This window comes from Carassius gibelio, chromosome B18 (assembly GCF_023724105.1).
Source record: "Carassius gibelio isolate Cgi1373 ecotype wild population from Czech Republic chromosome B18, carGib1.2-hapl.c, whole genome shotgun sequence".
Classification (NCBI taxonomy): Eukaryota; Metazoa; Chordata; class Actinopteri; order Cypriniformes; family Cyprinidae; genus Carassius; species Carassius gibelio.
The window spans coordinates 10,899,470-10,924,250 of NC_068413.1; the positions used below are offsets into that span (position 1 = coordinate 10,899,470).

Here is a 24,781-nt window from a genome sequence, read left to right on the forward strand (position 1 = left end):
TTTGAATCTGCAGTGAGCTAGTATTTTAGGGTCATCATGAGTGATCATGTAATGTCATAATTCTGAAGAAAAATGGAGATATCCAATTTTATTTTTTAAACAAATGTCTCAAGAATTACTATCAGATAAAGACATATAGATAGATAAATATATACTGTAGACAGACAGACAGAGCCAGGGTTTTTGTGCTTTCCAAAGAGCTTCTTTTCATGACAACAATCAGCTAAATGTCAGCTACATCCCAGAGACCTCTTACATGGTTTATAAGGTCATGTTTTTATTTATTATCTCTTTTTTTCCCACTAAGAACAGAATGTGTGTGTGTGTGTGTGAGAGAGAGAGAGAGAGAGAGAGACAGACTTCCAGAGCTATGTTTAGATTCTTCACTAAATGGCTGGTAGGCTTTTAAATCACATCATTATCTCGACAGCACCTGAAACTTCATTCACTGGCAGACACACACACACACACACACCAACAAAGCCAAAGTTGTATAGTCAGCAGAGCTATTATGTGTCTGACGTGTTTGCCTGATGCAATTTAATATTTAATATCATACCTGAACAAAAGATTACCCTACTTACAATCTCAAATCAACGCATCACTTGCAATAGTGCATGGGTTGAAGACGTATAAAATCTGGGGGATTTCTTGATCTGTTGTTTATGCATTCTTTCAGCGCAGCTGTGCGCAGCAAACAATTTGGAAACAGTGAGGTGCAAAACTGCTGAGAACTACACAAACAAAACTTTTTCCTCTTATAGCTCGCACAGACATGGCAGAAAAACTCTAACAAAGTTTTCGGGTGACCCCTGAGTGGATATTTACGGGTAAAGCCTTCTGTGTCCGTTCAGTTGAAACCTATTGGAACAGACACCTAGCCTCTAGACTGCGAGCACTCTGTCAAAATGGGTCTCAGACGGTAACCACAGAATATTTCATTAATTAATGAGTGTTATGTGGTGCTATTAAAGCACTCACACGCCCCATTTGGCCCAAAGCACAGCCTTTTAACACATTAACTCACCACAGATCTCAATCTGATGCATGAGAAAGAGGACGAGAGAAAAACAGAGACGAGCTAAAACTCATCACATACAGTCTGCACGGAGTCATATACAGGGCACGAAATCCCATCGCATACTGTAAGCTCTTAGAATTTATAAGCCTTGTCAAAATTTGCAAAACATTTTATACAATGTTGTTCAACTCTAATGGCACTAATGCAGGTCTACTACACACCAGGAGTGTTAATATGAGAACATACATTAGAGGGCCGAGGGAATATGTGCACCCAGTTACGGCTAATGGTTGCTAAACTAATAATTGCTTGGGTAATGTAAGCTTTTACATGGGCCTTTACACACACACGCACACACACACACACACACACACACACACACACACACACACACTGTACACTTGCTTTACAGTTCAATTTGAATTTAGTGCAAATGGTTTTTGTAGATAAAAAAAATATACTAAAAATGTATGTGCACTGGCAATACAAAAATTTTATATGAATTAAATTAGGTGGGGATTATACCAATATATTTCCATCTGACAGATTTGTATCAATTACTGAGAACACATAACTATCATCTTTAATGTGACAGCCAGAAACAGATGGCTGTGTTTAATAATAAAGAAACGATGTAAAAAGTATAGAACCCAGGCAAAATGAACAAGCTACAAATGCAGTAAAGACAGAACAGTCTTTACTCATCAGCTATCTACTTTTAACCGTAGTATCATACATGCAGCGACATTCTGACAGTTGAAGCACTTATAACATTTGAAAGTCGCACACGATAGCTGTGGTACGCCGCACAAAAGTGATGCAACCTGTCTGCTAGATCTGACACGGCTTGGAGGCCTTTGAATGTTTCTGGTGCTGCGTTCACTTCCCCATTCTCGCTGTCTCTTCTCTACCTCCCCCTCTGTCCTGAGGGAAGTTGCAACTTCAAAACATGCACAGTAAAGAAAGATATGTCTCAACACCCAAATATTTACCACAGATGTTGTAATAGACTCATCTTCCCAAGAACATACTAAAATCATTATAGAAATAAGTTAATATCTATCTATCTATCTATCTATCTATCTATCTATCTATCTATCTATCTATCTATCTATCTATCTATCTATCTATCTATCTATTCATTCATCCATATGTCCCTCCATCCATCCATCCATCCATCCATCTTTTTATCTGCACGTTTGGTTATCTTAAGCAGATTACAAACGGATGTGGATGTCTCAAAATTGACTTAGGAAATAATAAGAGTAAAAATAGAGGCCTGTAATATGATAATATCTTACATTTTGTGTTTCATATCTATAACAATGTGAACATCCTCTCTGATCGGAGCACGTTATTTTGTTTCTAACAGTTTATGCTAACAATGCTTGTTTATGAACTCCAGTCTGCAGAATCTCTATCACAGGTAACAACTTTAACCTCTGTTTGTTCCATTTGAGACTACAAGAAAGAAAAATAGCAAGCATCTCGCGCACGCCTGCGCACACACGGTCCATAGTGGAGAGAATTGTGAATGGGGGGAGTATTTTGGGTGTACAGTCATAAGTCGGACTCCGAGGAGCCAGGAAGTAACTGTGAGCCATGCAGCTCATGCGACGGATAAAGTAGCGCGAGCGAGCGTCTGTTGTCAGCAGTCGGAGATCACACGCGCGAGAGTGAGGAAGAACAACACGCCAACTGCAAATTACTGCCAAATCTAGTGCCGTACAACTCACGGACCCCACAACAGGCGAACACCGAGGGAGCTTTTACATGTTAAAGAACACAAAGAACAGTGCAACATACTCCATCATTAGAAGAAGATAAAAGACGGAAGGAAATAAGAGCGGGACTCGCGAGGTTCAAGGCAACGCTTCACTCTCTTCGCAAGTTTACACAAATACAAATTAACAAAATTGATCAAATCGCGTTCAAGATGCCTCGGGTGGTCCCGGATCAGAGGAGCAAGTTCGAGAACGAGGAGTTCTTCAGGAAACTCAGCCGCGAGTGCGAGGTGAGCTCGATTCATCCGAGAGACATTTGATAAAGTGGCGGAAACAAAGTTGCACCTCTCGCGTGACATGAAAACAAGCGTGTCATTGCCTTTCTTTAACAGCCTCTGTTTAGCGACCGCCAATGCTGCTGATGAGAAAAGTTTTTAACCCTCCATTCACGGCAATTATTAAATTACTTTTGAGCCTATATATCGCAAGCATATATCAACAAAATACAGATGCAGCGAAGACTTGAAAGACGCACCTCTGTACCTCATCTTTTAACTCTGCTACAGTAAAGAAAATATGCTTGCTTATTATCAAAATTTAAAACAATGTCAAGCAATTTGCATTTCAAACGTGCGCATTTTGTTCTTTTCTCAACATAAATTTCCGATAGCTTGCATTTATGTTCATTATTCGGTTTTAATTCCAATTGACTTTCACCTCGGGCCACATACTAATATTAACTGAAATCAAAGTGGCATCAAAGTCGCAACCTGCAAGAATAAGTTCGTTACTTTCTTCTGACCACTTTAAATTCAAACTCTGAAAACTAAAGAAGAACTGCAATGTAAACAAAACCTACCATAAAACTGCATAAAGAATGGAAGACATTGTGACAAGTTAAATAGAGGAACATAAAGATGTTGTTATTAATGCTTAAAACATTTTACAGTGTACTCTAATGAAGCTGTTTTATAACAACACTGTTTCTTTAGTGACTCTTTCATCCCTGTTTACAGATTAAATACACGGGTTTCCGCGATCGGCCGCACGAGGAGAGGCAGGCGCGCTTCCAGAACGCGTGTCGTGACGGCCGCTCAGAGATAGTGAGTACACGCACCTCACAGCAGTGGTCAGGGACTACTGACCCCGCATCATCGCTGCCAGCTCAATACTCAAATACATGAACGTCATTAAACATCCGGAACTGTCGCGCTGTCACCAAAAAACGATGTTCAAAATACTTCCTCATATGTAATGAGCGCCAAAAGACTGCAGAGAACATTTATGATCCATATCGTGTTATACCGACTTGTTGCTATTTAATTCGCTGTATTATTAGGACTACAAATAATTAATCAATGCTTAAACATAAAGTGCCTCTCGGCTTCTTTTAATTATCATCAGAAACGCGTCTCGCGGGTGCAGATGAACTCGGACGTGTCTAATTTACAGTCTCTTTGAAAATACCCTGAGACTGCATGTTATATAGAATCTCTCGCCTGTTTGATTTTTTCCCCTCCTATTTTTATATTTGGTATTTTTTGTTTTAGATTCATTTGTTTCATACCCCCCTTTTTTGGACTGCTTTGATAACATGGGGAGGCTTGTTTATCTCGTTATTAATATCTCATGTCTTCAGGGCTGTTTTGAGATAGATTTAGCTATCCATAATATTTCTAAGAATAGATGAGACAACTGTTACTTTAATTCTGATAATATATATATTTTGTTCTGTTTATTATAACATTATAAACTAGATAGATAAAATATATTCCACTATTTATGTTTGATGTCACTTTTTAGGCTATTTAATTAGATTTTTTTTCTGGCAGAATTTCATCAAAACATCGATTTACAGGCCTTACAGCTGATAGTGGTAACTGACCAGTAGCATAATGAAAAACATTACTAAAGCATTTCTATTTTCTAATAAAATATTAATATTTTTTGGTTTATTTATCAGTACGATGTAGATGCATTTGGCCTTATTTGCCCCAATGTCAAAAAGTAGATTAAATGTTAAGGATCACTGGCAAGCAGGCCTATTACAAAGCTACAGAGAATCATTTTCCTTGTGCCTTTATATATTTGCATGCCAATTACAATGATGCTGAATATTGGTTCAAATAGTTCACAATATTGTGTATTTATACTGATATAAATAAGTTTTTTGTATATAATTAAAATCCATCAGAATTCTGTAAGATAAAATTCAGTTTTTTTGTTGTTGTTGCTCATGCTCCTTGAAAATGTTATTGAGTTATTATACCATAATTCAAAACCTTTACATCAGTCCTGCTGCTATTAATGTAAGCGAGGGGCTGAATTTAAAACAATTATTGATTTTGTAATCCTCTCCGTCTCTGTTCATTCACTCCTCCGTTCTGTCTCCTCTCAAACTCAGTTTGGTGCAGCCCAGTTTGCCAGCAATGAGCGTTGGTAAAATAGAATCAGATGTGTGTAACTCAATACCTCAAATAGAGAAAATGATGACTTGGGTTTTTTTTCTCTTTGCGTTTGTGCACCCCCCTCATCCCCCCTCCCTTCTTTTCCTGATGTTTTGAGCACTGGCCTTGGCTCCAGGCATTCTCTTCTTCTCTCTGATGTGAAAACAGAAATGACGGGCTGCATAATTTATGCTCGGGCCTGGCTTTCTTATCCTGTTTGTATTGATTTCCCTCTAAAAGGCTTTTGTGGCGACCGGCACCAACCTCTCGCTGCAGTTCTTCCCAGCCAACCTTCATGGGGATCAGCGGCAGGCGCCCACCCGAGAATATGTGGACTTCGAGCGGGAGACGGGAAAGGTAGTCCTAACACTCTTTCTTTATGTATTTGCAGTTATTCCTGCCCTCATTTAAATTCTCAAATTCTCCCCTTATCTCCCCTTTTTTAAATCAGGTCATAAAGATATATACACACTTTCATACAAATGTAGGATAATAGTAACATGAAAACTTTTAGTCAGTTTCAAAAAAACAAAAAACATTGCATGATTTATGAAATCTGAGAAATTATTGAAGAAGTCATTTCTGTTTCTCTTTTGTCTTTCCCTTCCTTTACGCAAAGTAGAGGAAGTGTGTCGCTTTCTCAAACCAGACGTATCCATGGTTAAGTTGGGCAAAAGCTTTGATTTTCCATAATGATATGTTTCTCTCATACACATCTCAAGGAAAAATGAACCCTTGAAATATTACACTGCAGACAGCAAGAAAAACAGTCTCACTTGAATGAAACATGGCACAGGTTTCCATTTTATGTTGAAACTTTCAATTTTATTTCTATAGCAGTATTATTTCAGACATGCTCAGTGGTTTTACATTTTTGAATTGGTCTTTCAACAACTCCCTCTTGTTTCTCTGGATTTAAGGTATGCATAGCTCCCCTATACCCATAAGAATGTAAAATAAAACCACACCACACTGCACTGCATTCATTTCATTTATAACCACATTGTATTTATTTCTGTTATTCCAGTCAAAGCTGTCCGTGCCTGTCAGAGGCATATATATCCATAACCTCTCCCCTTGTCACCTTTGTAAGGCCACTTTTAAAAACCGTGTTCATTCGGAACATTGCTTAAATAATAAATTCCTTTTCTTCTTAGTGGGTAGAACATTTAATCTTAACAATCTAAAGAACCCTTTTCCACTATAAATACAATTTTTGCAAGCGGATGTTCTTCAAGGAATCATACATGATGCCAATGAAGAACCTTTTTTTTGAAAGAGTGTAAATCAGGCTCCCAAGTAAATATTTCTTTCTATCTCTTGTGACACTGTAAAGAAAGGGAAATACGTGATTGACACCATCATGCACTCTGTCAGCCGCGCTTGTCCACAGATGCAGTGATCACTTTCTTAGTGTGTCTGTCACAACCACCAAATGTGATACAGATTTAATTCAAGTCTTCTAGTGCTTTAAAGACACTGGTGCCGAGATGTTTACAGTTCATAAAAGCTGATTAGGAAATATGCCGCCGGCACAACAGCTTTATGGATGGTCGCACAAGACCAATTAAAGGAAATGCTCGGGCCGGATTAAATAGCATTTTGCCATAGGTTCTTTTAAGGTCACCCCTGAGGCCTTTCCCTTCAAGCCTTTGTGTAGAAGAACGTTAGTGTGAGACATTAGAGAGGCACTTACAGGCTTTGTTTGTGTTTTTACCACAAGCCTCTCGCAAAGCTGCTGGTGTTTCTTGTGCTGTTGTGGACAAGGAAGCCTCTCTTCACGGACGCTGCCTCACTGAGATGCGCTCATTAAAAATGCATCTGTGAGAAATCAATGGACCTTTTTGCCCCGAGGCTGACGGACTAATCTTTGGCCGTTAATTATTTAAAAAGGCGTGAAGGGTGTGTGTGTCGATCCGCGTGCTGACGGGCGGCCGAGCATGCGTGTTTCTGAGCCTGGGCTCACTGGAAATCCTATCCACCTGTCTGTCACCTCTGCCAGAACTCAGATCCATGCAGCTTTAATGAGCCTCACACCGTCTGCCTTCAAAATACAGCCCACACGCCGCATACCCCTACACTTTCCAGATCCTGCCCGACTCACACACTCATACCACTGCACTGGGAGATGTTGGATTGTTGCCACTGCTTGTTTTGTACTATTTACATCCTTTTGAGAGCATTTTCTTTGCATTTGCAAGAATTATTTGCTATGTTAGAGATGAAAGGCTTTTCTGTGCAGCAGGCATTTAGTTTCCTTTGTCAAAATGTACTGTGTTGGTGCCGTGGTACTTTGATGGTATCAGATCATATTCAGAGCCTATTAAATCATTTACATGGTATGTAAGTTCTTTTAAATATTAAGGTAACGCTTTAAAATAAGGGTACCTTATTTGTTAACATTGGTCAATGCGCTAGCTAACATCAACTTTTACAGCATATGTTAGATAAAAATGCAATTCTTTATTGTTTGTTCATGTTAGTTAACAGTGCACTGGTCTGGAGTAAAATGGTACAAAATTTGAAATGTAGTTTTGTTTGTGTGACCTATTTAGGTTGATTCAGGGATAATATGTTTGATATATTTCGTGTTTGGATAAAATCAGTTCATTTAGATGTTGCCACATGAAGCACATTTTAGTTTTTTTTTTGTGCATGTTACTATTATAATTAAAGTATTATAAGTTGGAATTAAAGTATTATAATTAAAGTATTATAATACTTCCATAAAGTATTATAATTATAACCATAGTGTTGTTATTATTATTTGCGTAGTATACATTTATACATTATATATAGTATACTTAAAATTTTAAAGGAAATATTGACCTTTATTTGGTTGCATCATTGAAAGTATTTTTAAGTGATTGATCAGATAGTCTTTAAGTTAACACATTTGTACCTATAGTTGTTGAAAAAAGTGTAATTTATATACTCATCTGGATTTGTGTCCTGTGTATCATTGTTTTTAAGAAGATATTTAAACTGTTTTAGAAGTTGTTGAAAAAAGCATAAAAATGCAATGACCTTAACAAGAGCTCTTGACAGATTTATATCCACCTAACACGTTTCGGAGTTGGAGTTTCCTTTCTCTTTTGTTTGGAAGGAAATCCTGAATGGACAAACATTGCTGATAAGGTCTGTCCTCCCTTCCTTTCTTACTTTGTTCCTCCTCCTCACTCACATCCCCTCTGTTTTCCTTTCATCCTTTAATTCTCTGTCTCTTTTTCTTCTCTACACTTACACACACTCAAACGGTGAACGTCTGACATGGTGAATTCCCTGTAGAGCGGTGAGTGTCAGACCGGGAGAGTTCATGCGTGCGCCCCAGCCTCTGCTCCTAATTAAACTGATTGTTAACCTTTTCCACAAACAGATCCCTCTTAAGAGCTATGGTTTTAATAGACTACGGCTAAAGTATTACCCTAACCGGAAAGCGCTCAGACTTGCAGTTGATCCCAACATGCAAAACCATGTGAGATATGTGCTGCCTGTCATCAGGAATGTGTGATTGCTGTCTGCCTATTGGCTGAGGTGTCCTTTCAAGACTGCCAATTGGTTTGTTTCTCACGCTGTAAATCAGTCATCAACGTCTCAGTTGTTACTCACAATGCACATGCTGTGTTTTTTTCCCTGCCAAGACTCCCAAACCTCAAAAGCAGTTTAGAGATAAAAGTTGTAAAGAATATGTGAATCAAAGCTAGGCAAGAGCACCTTAATTATACGAGTTCACAAGCAGCCATCTGATGATATGCTTGATAAAAATAAAAAAATCATTATAATAACTTTAAAATGTGCTACGAGGCAACATTAAAGTTTATGAACTCTTATGAACTCAAATTTTTGGGGTTAGTTAATCGCTCTGCATTTTTTATCTGATCCTGGCTGATACAGAAAAACTGCATAAATGAAAAATAAAATACAAAAATTAATTGTCCTTACTGCTACTAGTTTTTTTCTGCATTACAACAATTACAATATTCAGAATTAAAAAATATACATTTAACAGTGCTGTTAAATTATAGTTTTTTAAAATAACATTGAAAATCTAAGAAATGTATGTACAATTAAATAGCCTCTCAAAGTAATAAAAAACGTAATAATAATAGCAGATATGCTCCTCCCCCCCTCATATATTTGGTTCCTTATGGCTTTCACATTATCATGTAAATGTTTTTCTCCTCTGCCGAACTCCAACGTGATGACAGACCCAACGGTTTCCACCACTCATGAGAGAAGGGATCTTTTCCATGCTGTTCTCCCTCCATAACTCTCACCTTTCTCTCCTCTTCTGTTCCCCTGGTTTGAAAACACAGTGGTTGCCAGCAGAAGCTGTGAAGGGCCAGTTTAAACTTGGCCTGTGGCAGGGGACAGTAGTATTATCTGAGTGGGGCGGCGGAGCCCCCGCAGCACAGCTTAAGTACAGGCTCCTAGTGTCACTGCAGGCTAATGGGAACCAGCTGTGGGGGAGGTTTAATTTTAGCGGTAGCAAGCACAGCCCCAGGGAGGAGACTTTAACCCTGTCCCAGCCAGAGCTCCTCAGAAACTCCAAAGCAAAGGTTCCCTGAGGTGTTCCATCAGCCCAAAAGTCCACTGAATTAGTGCTGTATTGGCGATCTGACAAGGTAAAATGTGATGTACATACCCTCCAAAGGCAAATTGGAAGTAAAGGGAATTCCATTTGATCTAGAAAGATCATAAACCATGCTTAAGTAAAAGAAAAAAATCCACTTTTTATATGCAACACTCAGTTTAGTCTAGTAGCTTTTGGCTCTCTGTTAACTATATTGTGCCGTTTCTCCTGCACTACTATTACTAGAGCAAGAAACTCTCTTTCTCTCCTTCCCTCCCTTTCATGCAGCTTCTGTCTCCACCACTTAAACTCAATCTTGTTGAAATGTGATCTCCTCGGAGATGGAGGCTTTAGCTGTAAGGCTTTAAGGAGATCTGATGCTTGGCCCTGTTTCCTCCTCTCCTCCTTCTTTCCTCTTTTCATTCGTAGCGCTCGTGTGTGGTTTTGACTTTTTTTATGCGAAGCAGAAATTGGGTCCGTCTGCTCGGGCCATGCCAAGAGGCTTTGGTTTGTCATTTAACTTTGGAAGGGAGTGCAGCAAGAGAGTTGTAAACTGATTGGCCGAGAGTCTCAAACAGCAGCCAGCTTTTGCCCTGAGACCCTCCACAGTGCACTAGGTAGTGGGCTTTCAGAGCTCTGGACTACAATCTGTGTGACAGACAGATTGCTTTTGGAATAAAATATAAATAAGCTTTGCCATGCTCACAGTTTAGTAGGGATTGGCATTTTGATACATTTTGGTGGGAAATATTGGACTGTGACACATTTTGGTACCATGGAACACACATTTCATAATCAATAGTACAATTTTTTTTTTAATATAAGGATTTATACTATAATGGTAAAGCTATAAGTCTATAAACTACATTTTATTTGACAAATTAAATATTTGGCTTTTTATTGTTACTGTACTGAGTGCAAAGCAAAATTGTTAAAATATCTAAAAATAAATCTAAATTTTTCTACCCAAACATTTATTTTTGCTTTTCACAGTAAATATAATTTGTAAGTTTTAAGTTTAAAAGCCCATTCACAACCAGAACATCAATAAAAAAAGATAACTATACAAATAACTATATTAGCATCCACACCAATGGACAATAAAGTTTATTATTTATTATAAACATGCCATTTAATTTTGTCATTTGCCACTTTGAATCTTTAAGCTCTTTAAAGCAGAATGGATTCATTATTGGTTGTTAGATGGTTATTGTCCTTAGTGTAAAAAGGCCTTATATAAATATAAATATGAATATAAATAATACATTTTTATATAAAAATACTTTTTATTTTAGTTTTTATTTCTCCCAAATCTGCAGACATATTGGAACCCTTTTGTAGCCACATAAAACCCCTTTAATGTAAAAACTCGAACACAAAATGTAATCAATTATAAAAAAGAATTGTGAAAAAGTTGTTTCAGATGTGTTTGAAATATGTATTTTTAAATACTTACCAACTTTAACAACCTATGCTTGTATTTTGATAAGAACAGTAATAAATAAAATAACAATAATACATTTTTGAATAGATTTATTTTCTAGTCAGAATATTTGGTGCAAAACAATTTCTCAATTAATCAGTTCCTCAGATAGTTGTGACCTTGAACGAGTGTGTGATTGCATGCTTGTTAGTTTTTGAAAGGCCTAGGGGAATAACATGTTTTTCTGTATTCAACGTATTTATGTGATAAAAAAATGCAACAGTGCGTATACAGTGCGTGTGTGCCTCCGATTCGGTGCCTGTGTGAAGGCCCCTGTGTCGGAGCCACACTGGGGCGTGGTGTTTTTCTCTCTCAGACGCTATAAATCTTCAGCATGTCTGTGTTTTTGTGAATGTTCGCTCGGGGGCAGATAGCACGGGGAAGAATCGGACTAAATGACTCCATTATGAAAGAGGCTGCAGTCTGAGGCCTCACCACAGGAATTGGTGTTTTATTAGTTTTGCGTTTCCAAAACGATTAAGCAAGTTTTCCAAGTTTGATGTGTGTGTATGTGTGTGTGTGTGTGTGTGTGTGTTGAGATGCCGACTCTGACTCACATTCAGTGTGGGTGTACACTTCATTCTGCACCCCTATTTGTATTATTGTATATGTTTGTGTAGGTTTGGTGACTATCCATTAATCTGTATATGCGTGTGTCTGCTTTTCATACATTTTCCTATGTGTGTACATGCTATGCTTAGCAAGCAGATCTCCATATTCATGACTAGTCAAGTACCGCGGAACATGCTGTGGAGCTGCGTGGCGCCAGTTTGACAGTTAGTTCCTAGACCGAACACATGGGGGAAATGCTCATGGAGCCACGCTCAGCTGCCGATTCTCACTAGAGGAAATCAAACGAGGAGCAGATGAAGGCCTCTCATCTTCCTCTCTCCTTTTGCCATTCAGCTGAGGTGGAGCGTTTCTCATTATTTGCTAGTTTTCCAATCATAAATCAGTGTTGTGGTCTGATTCACAAACAGATTTTTAAAATGGATAGTTCTAAATCTAAATTCTAACTGGATGAGCTTCCATTTAAAATAACTATTGACGCAAATGTGACCTCACCGTCATTAACTACTCACCCTCATGTTGTTCCAAACCCATAAGACCTTCGGTCATGTTCAGAACACAAATTAAGATATTTTTGAGTAGCTTTCTTACTCAATGCAACTGACACATTCAACATCCAGAAAGGTAGTAAGGGCATTTGTTGAAAGAGAATAAATGTTTGTTTTTCTTTGTGCAATAAAAAGTATTCATATAGCTTCATAAAAATAAGGCTGAACCACTGATGTCACATGGACTATTTTAACAATGACCTTACCTTAGTCTTTCTGGCCCTTGAACATAGTAGTTGTGTTGCTGTCTATGCAAGATCAGAAAGCTCTCGGATTTCATCAAAAATTTCTTAATTAGTGTTCTGAAGATGAAGGAAGGTCTTGTGGGTTTGAAATGACTTGAGGGTGAGTAATTACGGACAGAATTAAAATTTTTGGGTGAACTTTCCCTTTAATGTGTCAAGTTACTACAGCTTTGCAACCACAAACAGCTTGCATTTTATTATAATAATGAATGTTTTTATTTGGCTAAATGATTGTTTATTCCAATAATTAATAATAATACAGTACATTTAATTATTGTATACTCGTGCTTTTACCGCTGCACACAGTCTTTTGTGGCTTGTTGCTTTATTTGAACCACTTCTTTGTAATGATTCATTTGAACTCATTCTCAAAGCTTTTGTTAATGAGACGGGTGACATATTGGACCCATAAACAACACCACATCTAAACAGTCTAATTGAAAACTTTGACAAACTGGGCTAGTTAACTGAATGTAAATATAAAGATGGATATTTCTGAGTGATGACCCAAATGAATCAGTGAATCATTTTTGAAGTGATTCTTTGGAATTAATAAATTCACTATAATGAATTTAACTTGTAAGTGTATACCATTTAATCAATTTCATTGTTAATTTTGACGCTTTTCAGAACTGTGACAGGAGCTACCCTGCTAGTTAAACTTCAGTTAATCATAACGTGTCTTTTGTGAACTCTGCTCCAAGTTTGTAGCAATGTGTAGGATGATAAACTACGGTTTCCGTAAAAATTCAGTGGGCTGCGGTGGAGTCTCATGTTTCCTGCGATCTCAAACGGAAGCTGGTCTGTTCACCGATTGCTTGTCAATGACATCATCAAAGAGCCTGTGCTAATTGATTCCTGCTGCTGCCATCTCACATGCCTCTGATCTGCTCCCAATTTGTTTGAAGTTGGAGGGAAAAATGGCCTCATTGTTGGCCATGCAACAGACTCTCAAGCAAGATCTTCATGGAAAGCAAGTAGTGTAGCTCTGAACAGATTGAGAGGAATGTAATCAGAGGGTGGACGCTTTGTCCATCATATTCTTGCCTTCCCCCAAAGGGATTCAATTATAGTACCCAGCTCGGGTTTCTCAGGCCCGTCTCTTGGCCTTCCAGTCACATCCCTCTGATCAATAAACTGCACAACATCATCACCAAGTTGTTCTTTCTGTGCCCATTCAGTATGGCCAGGTTCCCTCCTTTTTGCTCACGTGTCACACTCACTTTGTTTTTGGAAATATCTCGTTGTGGACAAGCTCATTACAGTGTCTTTACAAGAAATGCTAAACTTTTCAATGTTCAGCCAAGCAGACAGGAAAATTGGACTCAAACCCTTCAAGCTCTAGGGAATTAACTGTAGTTGCACCATATTTGTGTGTATCTTCTTGTGTAATTGCTTGAAACTGCAACTTCAAAACAACTAATGTCTAATTAACGGTAGCACATTATTTTCTTCATATACGTGTCGGCATAAAATTTACACCCACAGTTCTGTCACAGCTCATAACTTGATTGTGTGATACATCACATTTTTTCATCTTTGGAAGAGGCTAAAGTAATGTATGGGACAGAAGTTTTTATAGTCTTGCTACATTTTTGAGTGACCTTTTCAACTGCTATATACATAATTTGTTACTACTGAGGTGTGTGTGGTAGAACTCTTCTGCCGTGTTAATTCTTTGAACATGGTCCATCTCTTTTCCTTCGGAAACATGGAGGTCCGCTCAGAAACCCAGTTCTGATGTTTGAGTTGGATCGTTATAAGAAAGTGAGAAGGAGGGAGAGAAAAAGGAAAAAAGAAAAGATTGTCCCCTTTCTGGATGTTATGCAAAATGTGTTTTTCCTGGTGATGATGCAGACTTCTCCCTGCCATTCCTCTTGTGAAAGATTTCCTCTCATAACACTATTCAGAAGGTGCCATTTCTTCATTTGATATTGAGAAAGAATAAAATGTACTGAGCTAAGATTGTCTACAGCAATATTTCCATAAATGTATTCATTCATATGATGTGTTAATATTGCATGTATAGCTCTAGAGCAGGGGTTCCAAAACATATTTGTTAGCCAGACCCCTTAAATGCACAATATTTACTTAAATACCTCCTGATATTAAAATAATATATAAGTAAATTAATAACATATTTGCATGTTCATCTTTTTAAGTAACTGTTTTCGGTAACACTTTAGTATAGAAACCAACTAGTTGCTTATTAGCAATACCACATTGGCTGTTTATTAGTACTTATAAAGCACATATTATGCTTTAATAACTATTAATGAGCAGTACACTTTTAGTTTATTAAGTCAAAAGGCAAAATGGTGTGTTATTTATGACAATTGGATCTTAAAATAAAGTGTGACCATGTTTAAGAAACCAAGTCAGATTAAATAATAATAACAACATCAGCAATCATTATTACTATTACAAAGATGAAGACAAACCCTGAAGCTTTTATTTTGTAAAACTGTCAGCACATGTTGAGCACATGTACAGTTTGTTCAGTTTACTGTAACCAGAGACGTTTTGAGACACTGAATACATGTGTGCCGCACTTCACTATTCATTATAATTATTTAGCTTTTAATTAACTCACAAACCCCCTGCTTTTCATTCACAATCAATCCTGTCTGTCTGTAATGTATCTTATTCCCCGAATAGTTCTCCAAAAAAGTGTCCTTCAAAATGATGTAGCATGCAGCAAAAAAGAATATAGAAACAACAAATGGACAAACAAATAGAGAATTGGCGTTCTCAAAATATTAGCAGATGTGATGTTAGAGTGTATGGGAATGGCAGGTCCAGGGCTGGAGCCTGAGTGTCAGTGGTTTCTCAATTGTTTGTGAGAGCCCTTTGCTCTTGACTCAGTGTCTGACAGTGCTGTTGGCTGGTCCAGATCTTTTTTTGGGTGAAGGTTATTTTATTCTGCACTTGTACAAGGGTCCAGGTGAGAAATACAGCAGCTTCGTGTGGTTTTCCATTCCTGTCGGCTGATTCCAGGAAAGAGCCTCCTCTCAGGACACAGGTGGGCGACCGGCGCGGTCACCATCCACTCACATCTCTCTGCACTTATGTTGTGACATGTATGGGCATACTTATTTCTGGTGACATTTGTTGAGTGTGCATGTTTCACACAAGCAAACACGTACTTTACGTGTCAAAATGTTATACAGCAAAGAGTTTTTTTGTAATTAGCACTAGCAGTGAAATGATCCAAATTGATTTTGGTTCTTAAATGCAGCAGCTTTTAAACATTGTGCCATGGCAGCATATTATTATAATAAAATGTCCTGTATCTAAAGTACAATTTATGTTCCATTCAATATCTACATCTATCCCACGCCATAAAGATTCACATAAATCATAGATAATATGAAACACATGCCTTTACAAGTGGAATTGAATTACATCAGAACTGCAGTGTATTTTTCCAGTGCACCTGTCCAATCTGTAAATAAGTTTCTGAAGTTAAATTTAATCTCCAAACTCTTAGTTTGAGATGACAGGAGAGAGAGCAGAGACAGAGACAGTGTGGCTGGGTCATGTCGCCAAGGTCTGGCCTTTTCTTTCCAAGATTCATTTTTACAATCACAGCCGTCAATGTCAGCAGAAACTGTGTTGTCTGGAGACTTCAACAGACAGAGACAGCAACCATTTGACTGTCAGTGTTATTTTGGAGCAATTTACATGGATAATGACTGTCTTACTACTAAAGTAGTTAACAAAACTAAAACCATGAAGCATTTCTTATTTCCATTTAGTTTATCCTAAAACAAATAGAAATGAATACAATTATAGCGATGTGTTATATAAAAAAAGTCCTTCTTTTTTGAAGAAATTAACGCTTTTATTCTGCAAGGATACATTAAAAGTGACAGAAAAGACTTAAAAATATTTGTTTACAACATTGATAATAAGAAATGTTTCTTCAAATCAGCATATAGCTTGAATTTGCATATTACAGTATTTCTAAATAATATAATAATAATGCATTATTTAATTAATTGCAAATGTATTAATATAAATTACAATTTATAAAGCTAATTTATTTATAAATTACTAATAAATTATGAATGAATAATTTTGTACATTAGACTAGAAAACATTCATTAATAAAACATTTATTAATCTAATGCATTTTTTAAGTTACTAATATATTACTAATGTATCATTTAAACAAATTTGAAAAGAAAACAAGTTGTAATCATTTTTCACAATATTACTGTTCTTCACTCTAAAAAATGGCTGGGTTAAGTACATCAGTTGGGGGAAATACAGACAAATCTGGGTAGTTTTATTTAGCTAAACTATTGTTTAAAAATGACTACATGGCTGGCTTAATATGAACTCATAATTGCTAGAGCCAAATGGTGAACATTTATTAATAAGCAATTTAAATTGTTATTCAATTATAATAAATAATAGTACTTAAAATATAGTACTTTTTAAAGCTAAAGTTGAGCTAAATAAAAATACCCAGAAGGTTGAATTAAACATTTGACCCAACTGCCCAAAAATATCTAAATGAACTAGTTTGTATTTTACACTTATGTCTGAAAAACAAGCAGCAGTTGTGTGTGGTGCAGTACGTGTCAGAGCTGGCCAGAGGGGGTTTATCCTGATGGAGAAAGGTGTAGCCTAATTGTAGGTTGTAGGGTTTGAGGGAGGAGACACGACCCTAATGGACTGACTCCCCTCCGTCTTTGTGTTTGTGGCAGGTGGCGTGGGCAGAGAACTTCAGGCCTGTGGGGCTTCTGCCTTCCTCTGTGCAAGTGCATTAACAAAAGAGGGCTTTTGTCTGTTAATTTGGATATGCGTACGTGGGAGTGTCTGGAGTGTGTGTGTGTGAAACAATACTGCAAACGTTTAGTTTCAGCCTTTCTCTGATTACACAGAGAAGCATGCTCTATCTCTCTGGGCTGCTTTGCCTAGGCGTGCTCAACACCTGCACTGGGCCGCACCTGTTTTGTGTGTATGTGTGTGTGTGTAAAGCTCAACTGCAACTTCACACACACTTTTTCAGTAAGTTGGTGTCTGCATAATATCACCCAGACTGAAAAACTTTAAACACATAGGGATGGGTAGTTACCCAGACTGAAAAAAAAAAAAAAAATTAACTTGGAAATTGCACTTCTAATGTACTGAATTTAACATGAAATTCTGAAACAGAAATACTGAAACAGTATCTTCTTGTAAAATAATTTTTACAGTGTAAATATTTTGAGATAAAATAGAGTAAGAAGTGTATGTATCAGTTTTGTAAGACATCAGGAGTGCAGCTATGCCTCCCACACTTAAATGTTAACCTTCACTTCCTCCCTCTTTTACCGGTAGTTGCTCTGCTGTGTATCTGTTTGTGTGAGTGTGTGTGTCCTTTGGGCCTGTTAGTATCTCTTTATTGAAAGAACAGCTGCCTTTAGCTCTTACTCATACACACACAGATATGACTCAGTCTCCCTGAGTGCATGGAGAGTCGTATGTCATGTCTTTGTTGAGGAGGAGGATCCCGTTCTCAGGGCCATGAGTCAGGCAAGTGTATGACAACCAGGATGAACAAAGATCTGCTGGGGATCTTTGCATTGCAGTGGTTAGCACATATGCTAGTGGTATATTGAGCAATGATTCTCTCATGGGGAAAAAGACTCTGGTTTGACTGCAACTTTGTAGCCCCTCAGGATAAAAGTTAAATTTTTATAAGGTTCATTTAATTTAATTACTATTGAAAGCTATATTTTAATATTCATATTTTTAATGAAATGTATAATATCAGGTATGTTTTATTTAAAAGTCCAATTTTCGCCATTAACAAACCATTAATTACAACTTTGCCTCATTAATCTCCTAATTTGCTGCTTATTAATAGTTAGCAAATTAGTTTTTAAATTTAGTTATTGGGTGGGATTTGTCACACCCCCTTTGGACTTTTGTTGGGTTTTTATTCCTCTTGTGTTCTGTGACCCAGTTTTCCCTCATCTTTGATTGTGTCATTAAGTTCAGGTGTGTCTTGTTAATATTTATAAGTAAATATTTTTTGGTCACCAGAACATGTTATATTTCCAATGCTGTTGTGCCAAGTGCCTTAATTGTGTGACCCAACAACTACCTTGGCCAACCATCATCAATCAGAAAGTCCATTCTGGTCAACCAGCTGGTTAACAGCATGGCTACAGTATTCTGGTCCACCAGCTAGACAGGTACCAACCACAACCAGCATAAACAACCCTGGACCACTATAGACATTCATGCAGATTATTATTATTATTATTTTTTGTAAGGAGTGGGTATGGTAAGCTTACTTATGTAGCTTATTAACATTTGGTCGTGTTTTAGCCACTTGATGTGGAACTGGGCAATTAAATGTTCTGTCACTTCCTCTTCCTCAGCAGCTTAGTCATAAGACAAGAGCGTTTTAGGCAATTTGAGTGCTTAAATAGGCATAGGCAATGTGTCCTACTGTCACAGGATAAGCTAAGAGGGACGGAGGAATACACTCAGAACATTAGTTCGATTAGATATGGGCCGTGGGTCACGGTGTCAACCTGTCTTTGTTGTAGTACCACTCACACAAATCTGTGTGACCGCTGGTATTTGAGTCACAGAGCTGATGCAGCATTTACTGTGACATGTGAAATTAAGCTCTCATGGGCCGTCTTTCTCTTTCTGTTTCTCCGAACATAAAGAGGGAAAGTCCAGGAAAGGCCCTTTGAGGGCACTGACTCACACATATAGAGAAGCACACACACACACACACACACAGATGCAGTTTCATCAGACACATTATGTTTGTATGTGTGAATAATCCAGTGATCAGCAACTGCCACATAATTAGCACTCGTGTGGGATCACACACAAACACACACGCTCTTACTCACAAAAAGCTCCACTCATGAGGTGCAGGGACACAATGCCCCTCTGTCAGCATTCGTGTATGTGTGTGTGTGTGTGTGTGTGTGTGTTCTTCCCCTCTCTTACTGGACCAGCCTCCTCCTCTCTTGGCTTCAAAAGCTTCTCTGCTGGTTTTCTTTTCCCTCACATGCTGCAAATCTGCTGATGATGGCCTGGCACGTGTGTGAACGAGAGGCAGCCTGCCAGTGCGCCAGTCACACATCTCACTGTTGCCACAGCCACCAGCCCTGGGTCTCCCCACTGCCCAGTTATTCAGTTCAATTCAGTTTTACTTCATTCATCTCAGTTCATGTTATTTTAATGTATCAGTACTTTCACTTTCAGACACATTATAATTCAGTTGATTTTAAATCAGGTTTACGTGTTGTACGCTTGAGTCTCAACTGAATATGTAATGTCTTTAGAACTGAGGTGAGACCACTTTAGTACCTCATTTGTTTCTTATACAGCAAGGTGATTAAATAAAGAGCACTTTTGTTAAAGTAAAAAGTCAGAAATTTGGTTATGAACTCAAATATTTCTCATCAACTTTGTCCGCATTATTTGAGCTACACTTCAGTTTAAAGTCTTGGGGTCTTTTTTCTTCTTTTTCTAAAGAAGTCCCTTATGTTCAACACAAGGCTGTATACAGTAAAAAAATACAGTAAAACGTTTGATTATTTTCAATATCATGCATATCATGCTGAAACTGTCCAGAAACTGTTTTTTCAAGATTTTCTGATGAATAAAAAGTTCAGAAGAACAGTATTTATTTGAAACGGAAATCTTTTGTAACACTATAAAGATATTTACCATCACTTTTGATCCATTTGATCCATTTGATGACTAATTGCTGAATAAAAGTATTTCATTCCATTTGTAAAAAAAAAAAAAACTATATATAAAAAAAAAACTGAATATGAATCAAGCCATAAACGGTAGTGTCCAAACTATCCCATTTATACATTCTGTTGTTAACCACATCTTAAGAATTATTTAAGAATTATGACATATATCTCAGACAAAGTTAATACCTAAATTAAAATGAAGTTGGAGCTGTATTAAGTGTCCTATGCCAATGTTAAAATAAAACATAGAAATAAAATCTAAACTTTCTAGAATAAAACTAGAAACTTTCTAAATATTTTAATATTTTTGCTTTAATATCCTAATGATGTAACATTATAATAATAATGTTTACTTTATAATTATTATGTTACTTATTCTATTTTTATTCTCAAAATTAATTTATATTAAAATGGCACTAAAACACTGTCATACTTGAACAACAAATTTCATCCGGGACCTAATTTTGCAACTTTCAATGAAGGTATGAAAGTGGAACTAATAGAATAGAGTTGGTTTCATTTGTGTGGGTTGCCAGATCCCTGCCTGTACTGTAACTCTCAATACATTTCTTTTTGGTCTTCAGCAGATGATGTAAACAAATCCCAATCAGAGTTTTCTCTTCAAAGTCCTTTAATTGGAAAGCACTAATTCAAAGGCATCTGCAATGTGTGCTTAAATAGTTGATCCAGTGCTGTGTGTGGCCTACACTTCTAATGAAGGCCTCTTTTCCTCTCTCTCTCAAACCCATTCACTCTTTTTTCTCTCTGAAGAGAAGAAGGCACTTGGCTGCCACCATTGGCTGCTATGCAAGTAACGTTCTGCTAGTTTCATCTCATTTCCTGCGTAGATGTGCGGACAATGAAGTAGCCTGAATCAGTAGCACTGTGTCGCTTTGCTATAATAACATTTAAATTACATGCTAGGACTTAGTGGGTTCGTTTATACTCTTCATAAGGCATAGTTTAAGTTCGCAAGGCTATGATCTGGTATCTTCATATTATTTGTAAATCTAAGAACGTGTATGTGTGAGGGGCTGCCGTTGCATTCGTTTTTGAGTGTGGGGGATGTGGGAGCTGACGTTTCGTTTTGAGGAGGAAGTTTGTGGTCAAGTAGTTTTCTACACCCCCACCCCCCCACTTTATTTTCCTTCTCCATCTAGCTGCGCTTAAAAAAGTCTGGCTGTCTCTACAGATGTGGAAATCATTTTAGAGGAGAGCGTGTGAGTGTGGGAGGCAGGGCTTCGTTTGTGAAGCGTGGGATTCAGGTCCATGTGAGAGCACGTCAAAGCCTCCCCTTGCCCCAAAGCACCCTGGGAAGGCCTTGGGTTTGGCCCGCTCGTAAATGAAACCCCTGTGCTAGTCGGGCTAGAAATAGCTCAGGAAAACGGCAAGAACGTGGGACCGCTCATGCATCCAGCAGAAAAACAAACTCGCCCCACTCCACATCTGACAACGCCTTTCAGCTCCTGTTTTCATTTTCTAATTTATTCTGGAATATTTGTTTACCTTTGCAAAAATACTTTTTTCAGTGGTAAAGACGGAACTCTACAGGCTGGAAACATACTTAGTGTGTCGTCAAAGTAGTATACACACTCACATGCACACTAGATTGAGAAGACGTGCTGTGTGTATCGCACCGCTCTGCCTCTAATTGGTCACATTGATCATTTCCACATGGCTGTTGACTGCACATCTGCCACTGATATGTCCCTTCCCCCCCAGCATCTTCATTCTCTTCCTTGTAAGCCATTGCTCCCTGGAGAGGTGCATTGTGGGAAACAGGATGTCAGCCACTAGGTCGCACGTCTCGACTCTGCACTTTTTCTGGGTCTCTCTCTACAGTATCTCTTATCTTTGATAGTCTAATTTTGTCTTTTAATGGCCTGTTTAATGCAAACTCCCACAGGTAGAGTTTATCAGCTTTCCCTGCTGGGTTGATGTCACATTTTGGCAGTGAGTGGGGGCCTCCTGATAACCAGGACACTCTGTCTATATAATTTCAGAGCTACATTACAAACCTTGTCTGTCAGTTACTCCCTGCTGACAGGTTTACATGAGTCAGCATGTAGATATTTGGCTGTGAAATCACAAATGAATTTACAACATGCCTCTACATAACCCGTGGGATACTTAATAAAGTTGGTTAATGTAGTCGAAATGAACAACAAAGGTAGAGATGGAGTGGTTGTGGGGTGGCGGAGGAATAGTCACATGTGTGAGAAAACAGACGCTTGGATATCCTTGTGTTGATTGACAGACTAGATGAACAAGCTCCTCTCGAGCTTTCGGTTTAAACTGTTGAAGTTCTTTCATGTCATATTCATAGATGAAAATAGCTGTTTATAAATAATAATTTTAGCAATATCCCTTGAGCAAGAGTGCTGTTTTTCCACATGGCTGTGATATGTGATATGTAAGGAAAGTTATAATCTGTATTGTTGTCATGCAACAGTTTAGTAAGCAAGACTACAATAAACAAGGAAGTTATTATGGAGTAACTATTATTCTGGTCACATTATCACTGTAGTTATTTTATATGTTTTCGCTCTGTTGCTTTCTGACTGAATCAACATTTTTGAATGAATCAGTAGAATGAATGATTCAGTGACTCATTCACTTGTTTTGCTTCTGAATGAAAAGGGTTTAAAATTACTTGTTTGAAATGTTTCACCAAATAAGCATCAACATACTAGAATGATCATGTGATACTGAAGAGTGGAGTATATAATACTCCAATAAATCTTTCGTTTGGAAATGCTGTAAATACAGCTGTGGGGGAGCATAATTTTTCTGCTTCTCACTTTCTGAATTGCTCTGAACTTTGTTTAATTTCTATTGGTCACTTTGTTTCCGGTTTCATCCACATTTAAAATTACCATATGTGGCATCCATAAAAAAATTGTGGATAAATATGCAAATCTATGATATTTGAATGCTAGTTGATGCCACGCTCATTTGTTGGGAGTGACTGAACTGCTGACTCACGAACAATCATATTAAAATCTCTATGAATGCATGTTGAGAAATCAGCCCACACAGATATTCACTACTTACAGATTTCACTTTAGCACACAGAGAAGGTGTGTGTATATATAGTTAATAAACTTAATTTGCTGTGCATAGCTCCCTCCTGTCTCAAGTTAACACACTGGTACGTACATGTAAACTCTGGGGTATGAACGTGTTCAGACTGCTCTCTCTGACTGTGCCATTGTGTTTACAAGAGAGAATGAGTCTTTGAAGTCGCTCTGAGTCATGGCACAGTGACACAGACAAAACATGTCAGTGAGACCCACGGTTTTAAATCGCTACAGGTACGATGACTGTTTACTTAATCTAAGCACTGCAAAGAGAGGCAGACACAGAGGCAAAGAGAGCAATATAGAGGACAGGAGAGAGCGTGGTAGATGAACAGATGCATGTAAACCCGTCTGTCTTGTCTGGGGCCTATAGGCTGTACGCAGGGCCCGGGATTGTTTTGGCTGTCTGAATCAAAAGCCTCCGCGGATGAATTCAATCCCAGTGTTTACTCGTGCTCTCGCACCCCCTCCCACCTCTGCTCAGCTCCACAAACACACACACAGATCCTCTGTGTCTTATCCATACAGCTGCCCCACCCAGCACTGTACCTCCACAGTCTTTCCTTTTGACGGCCACCTCACATCTTTCACACGTGTTTACTGGCTAAATATGGCTCATGGTCTTTATAGGTCCCAGATTGTAGACGCATTAAGGTGTTTGTAGTGTTTTCTAAATGTTCTTTGAGTTATAATGTAACTTGCTTTTGATTTAAAGCTAGCATGATTTCGAGCTTTGTTTAAAAATATTCACAGTTCTTAGAACATTTTACTATAATGGTGTAATCTCACACACACACACACACACACACACACACACACACACACACACACACACACACACATATATATATATATATATATATATATATATATATATATTAGGGGTGTAACGGTTCACAAAATTCACGGTTCGGTTCGATACGATTCACTGGTGTCTCGGTTCGGTTCGGTACGGTTCGGTACGTTTTAGATACAGCAAAAAGAAAAAATTGGCAGATACATTTCCTTGATTTAAAAAAATATATATTTATTAAAACTAACAAAGTATGTTTTTTTACATTGAACAATGATGGAGCTATTCTTTACCCATCTTCTATGGTGTTTTCTTAGTAACATACTGTATAAAACAAAAACAGCTCCTTATAAAAAAAAAATGAAAATTTTATATTATTGTTGTAGTAGTTATGAACAAATACAAAGATGTAACTTTTTATATGGAACTCTATAACTCTTTACATTGAGTGTGTTTTTACTCAATTGGTTCTCTATAGGGATTTTGTTTTTTGGCTCAAAGCAGGAATTACGGTCTGGCTGAAATGAGCTCGTGAAGGAATATTGTAACGGGGCTCAATTACATTAA

The 24,781-nt window shown here is 37.7% G+C and overlaps 1 protein-coding gene across 8 annotated transcripts in view; it reads left to right on the plus strand.

Annotated features, from left to right (window-relative positions):
- Nucleotides 1-2,588: 2,588 nt before the first annotated feature.
- LOC127977054 (core-binding factor subunit beta) overlaps nucleotides 2,589-24,781 on the plus strand; it is a 36,009-nt gene continuing 13,816 nt past the window's right edge. For 2 of the 8 annotated variants that reach the window (XM_052581732.1, XM_052581735.1), the window contains exons 1-3: nucleotides 2,589-3,035; nucleotides 3,762-3,848; nucleotides 5,433-5,549. In XM_052581732.1, the coding sequence (XP_052437692.1) occupies nucleotides 2,958-3,035; nucleotides 3,762-3,848; nucleotides 5,433-5,549 (282 nt within the window). In that variant the 5' untranslated portion in view covers nucleotides 2,589-2,957. The remainder of the gene's footprint in view (nucleotides 3,036-3,761; nucleotides 3,849-5,432; nucleotides 5,550-24,781) is intronic. The other 6 variants (XM_052581730.1, XM_052581734.1, XM_052581737.1 and 3 more) reach the window with 4 other exon arrangements.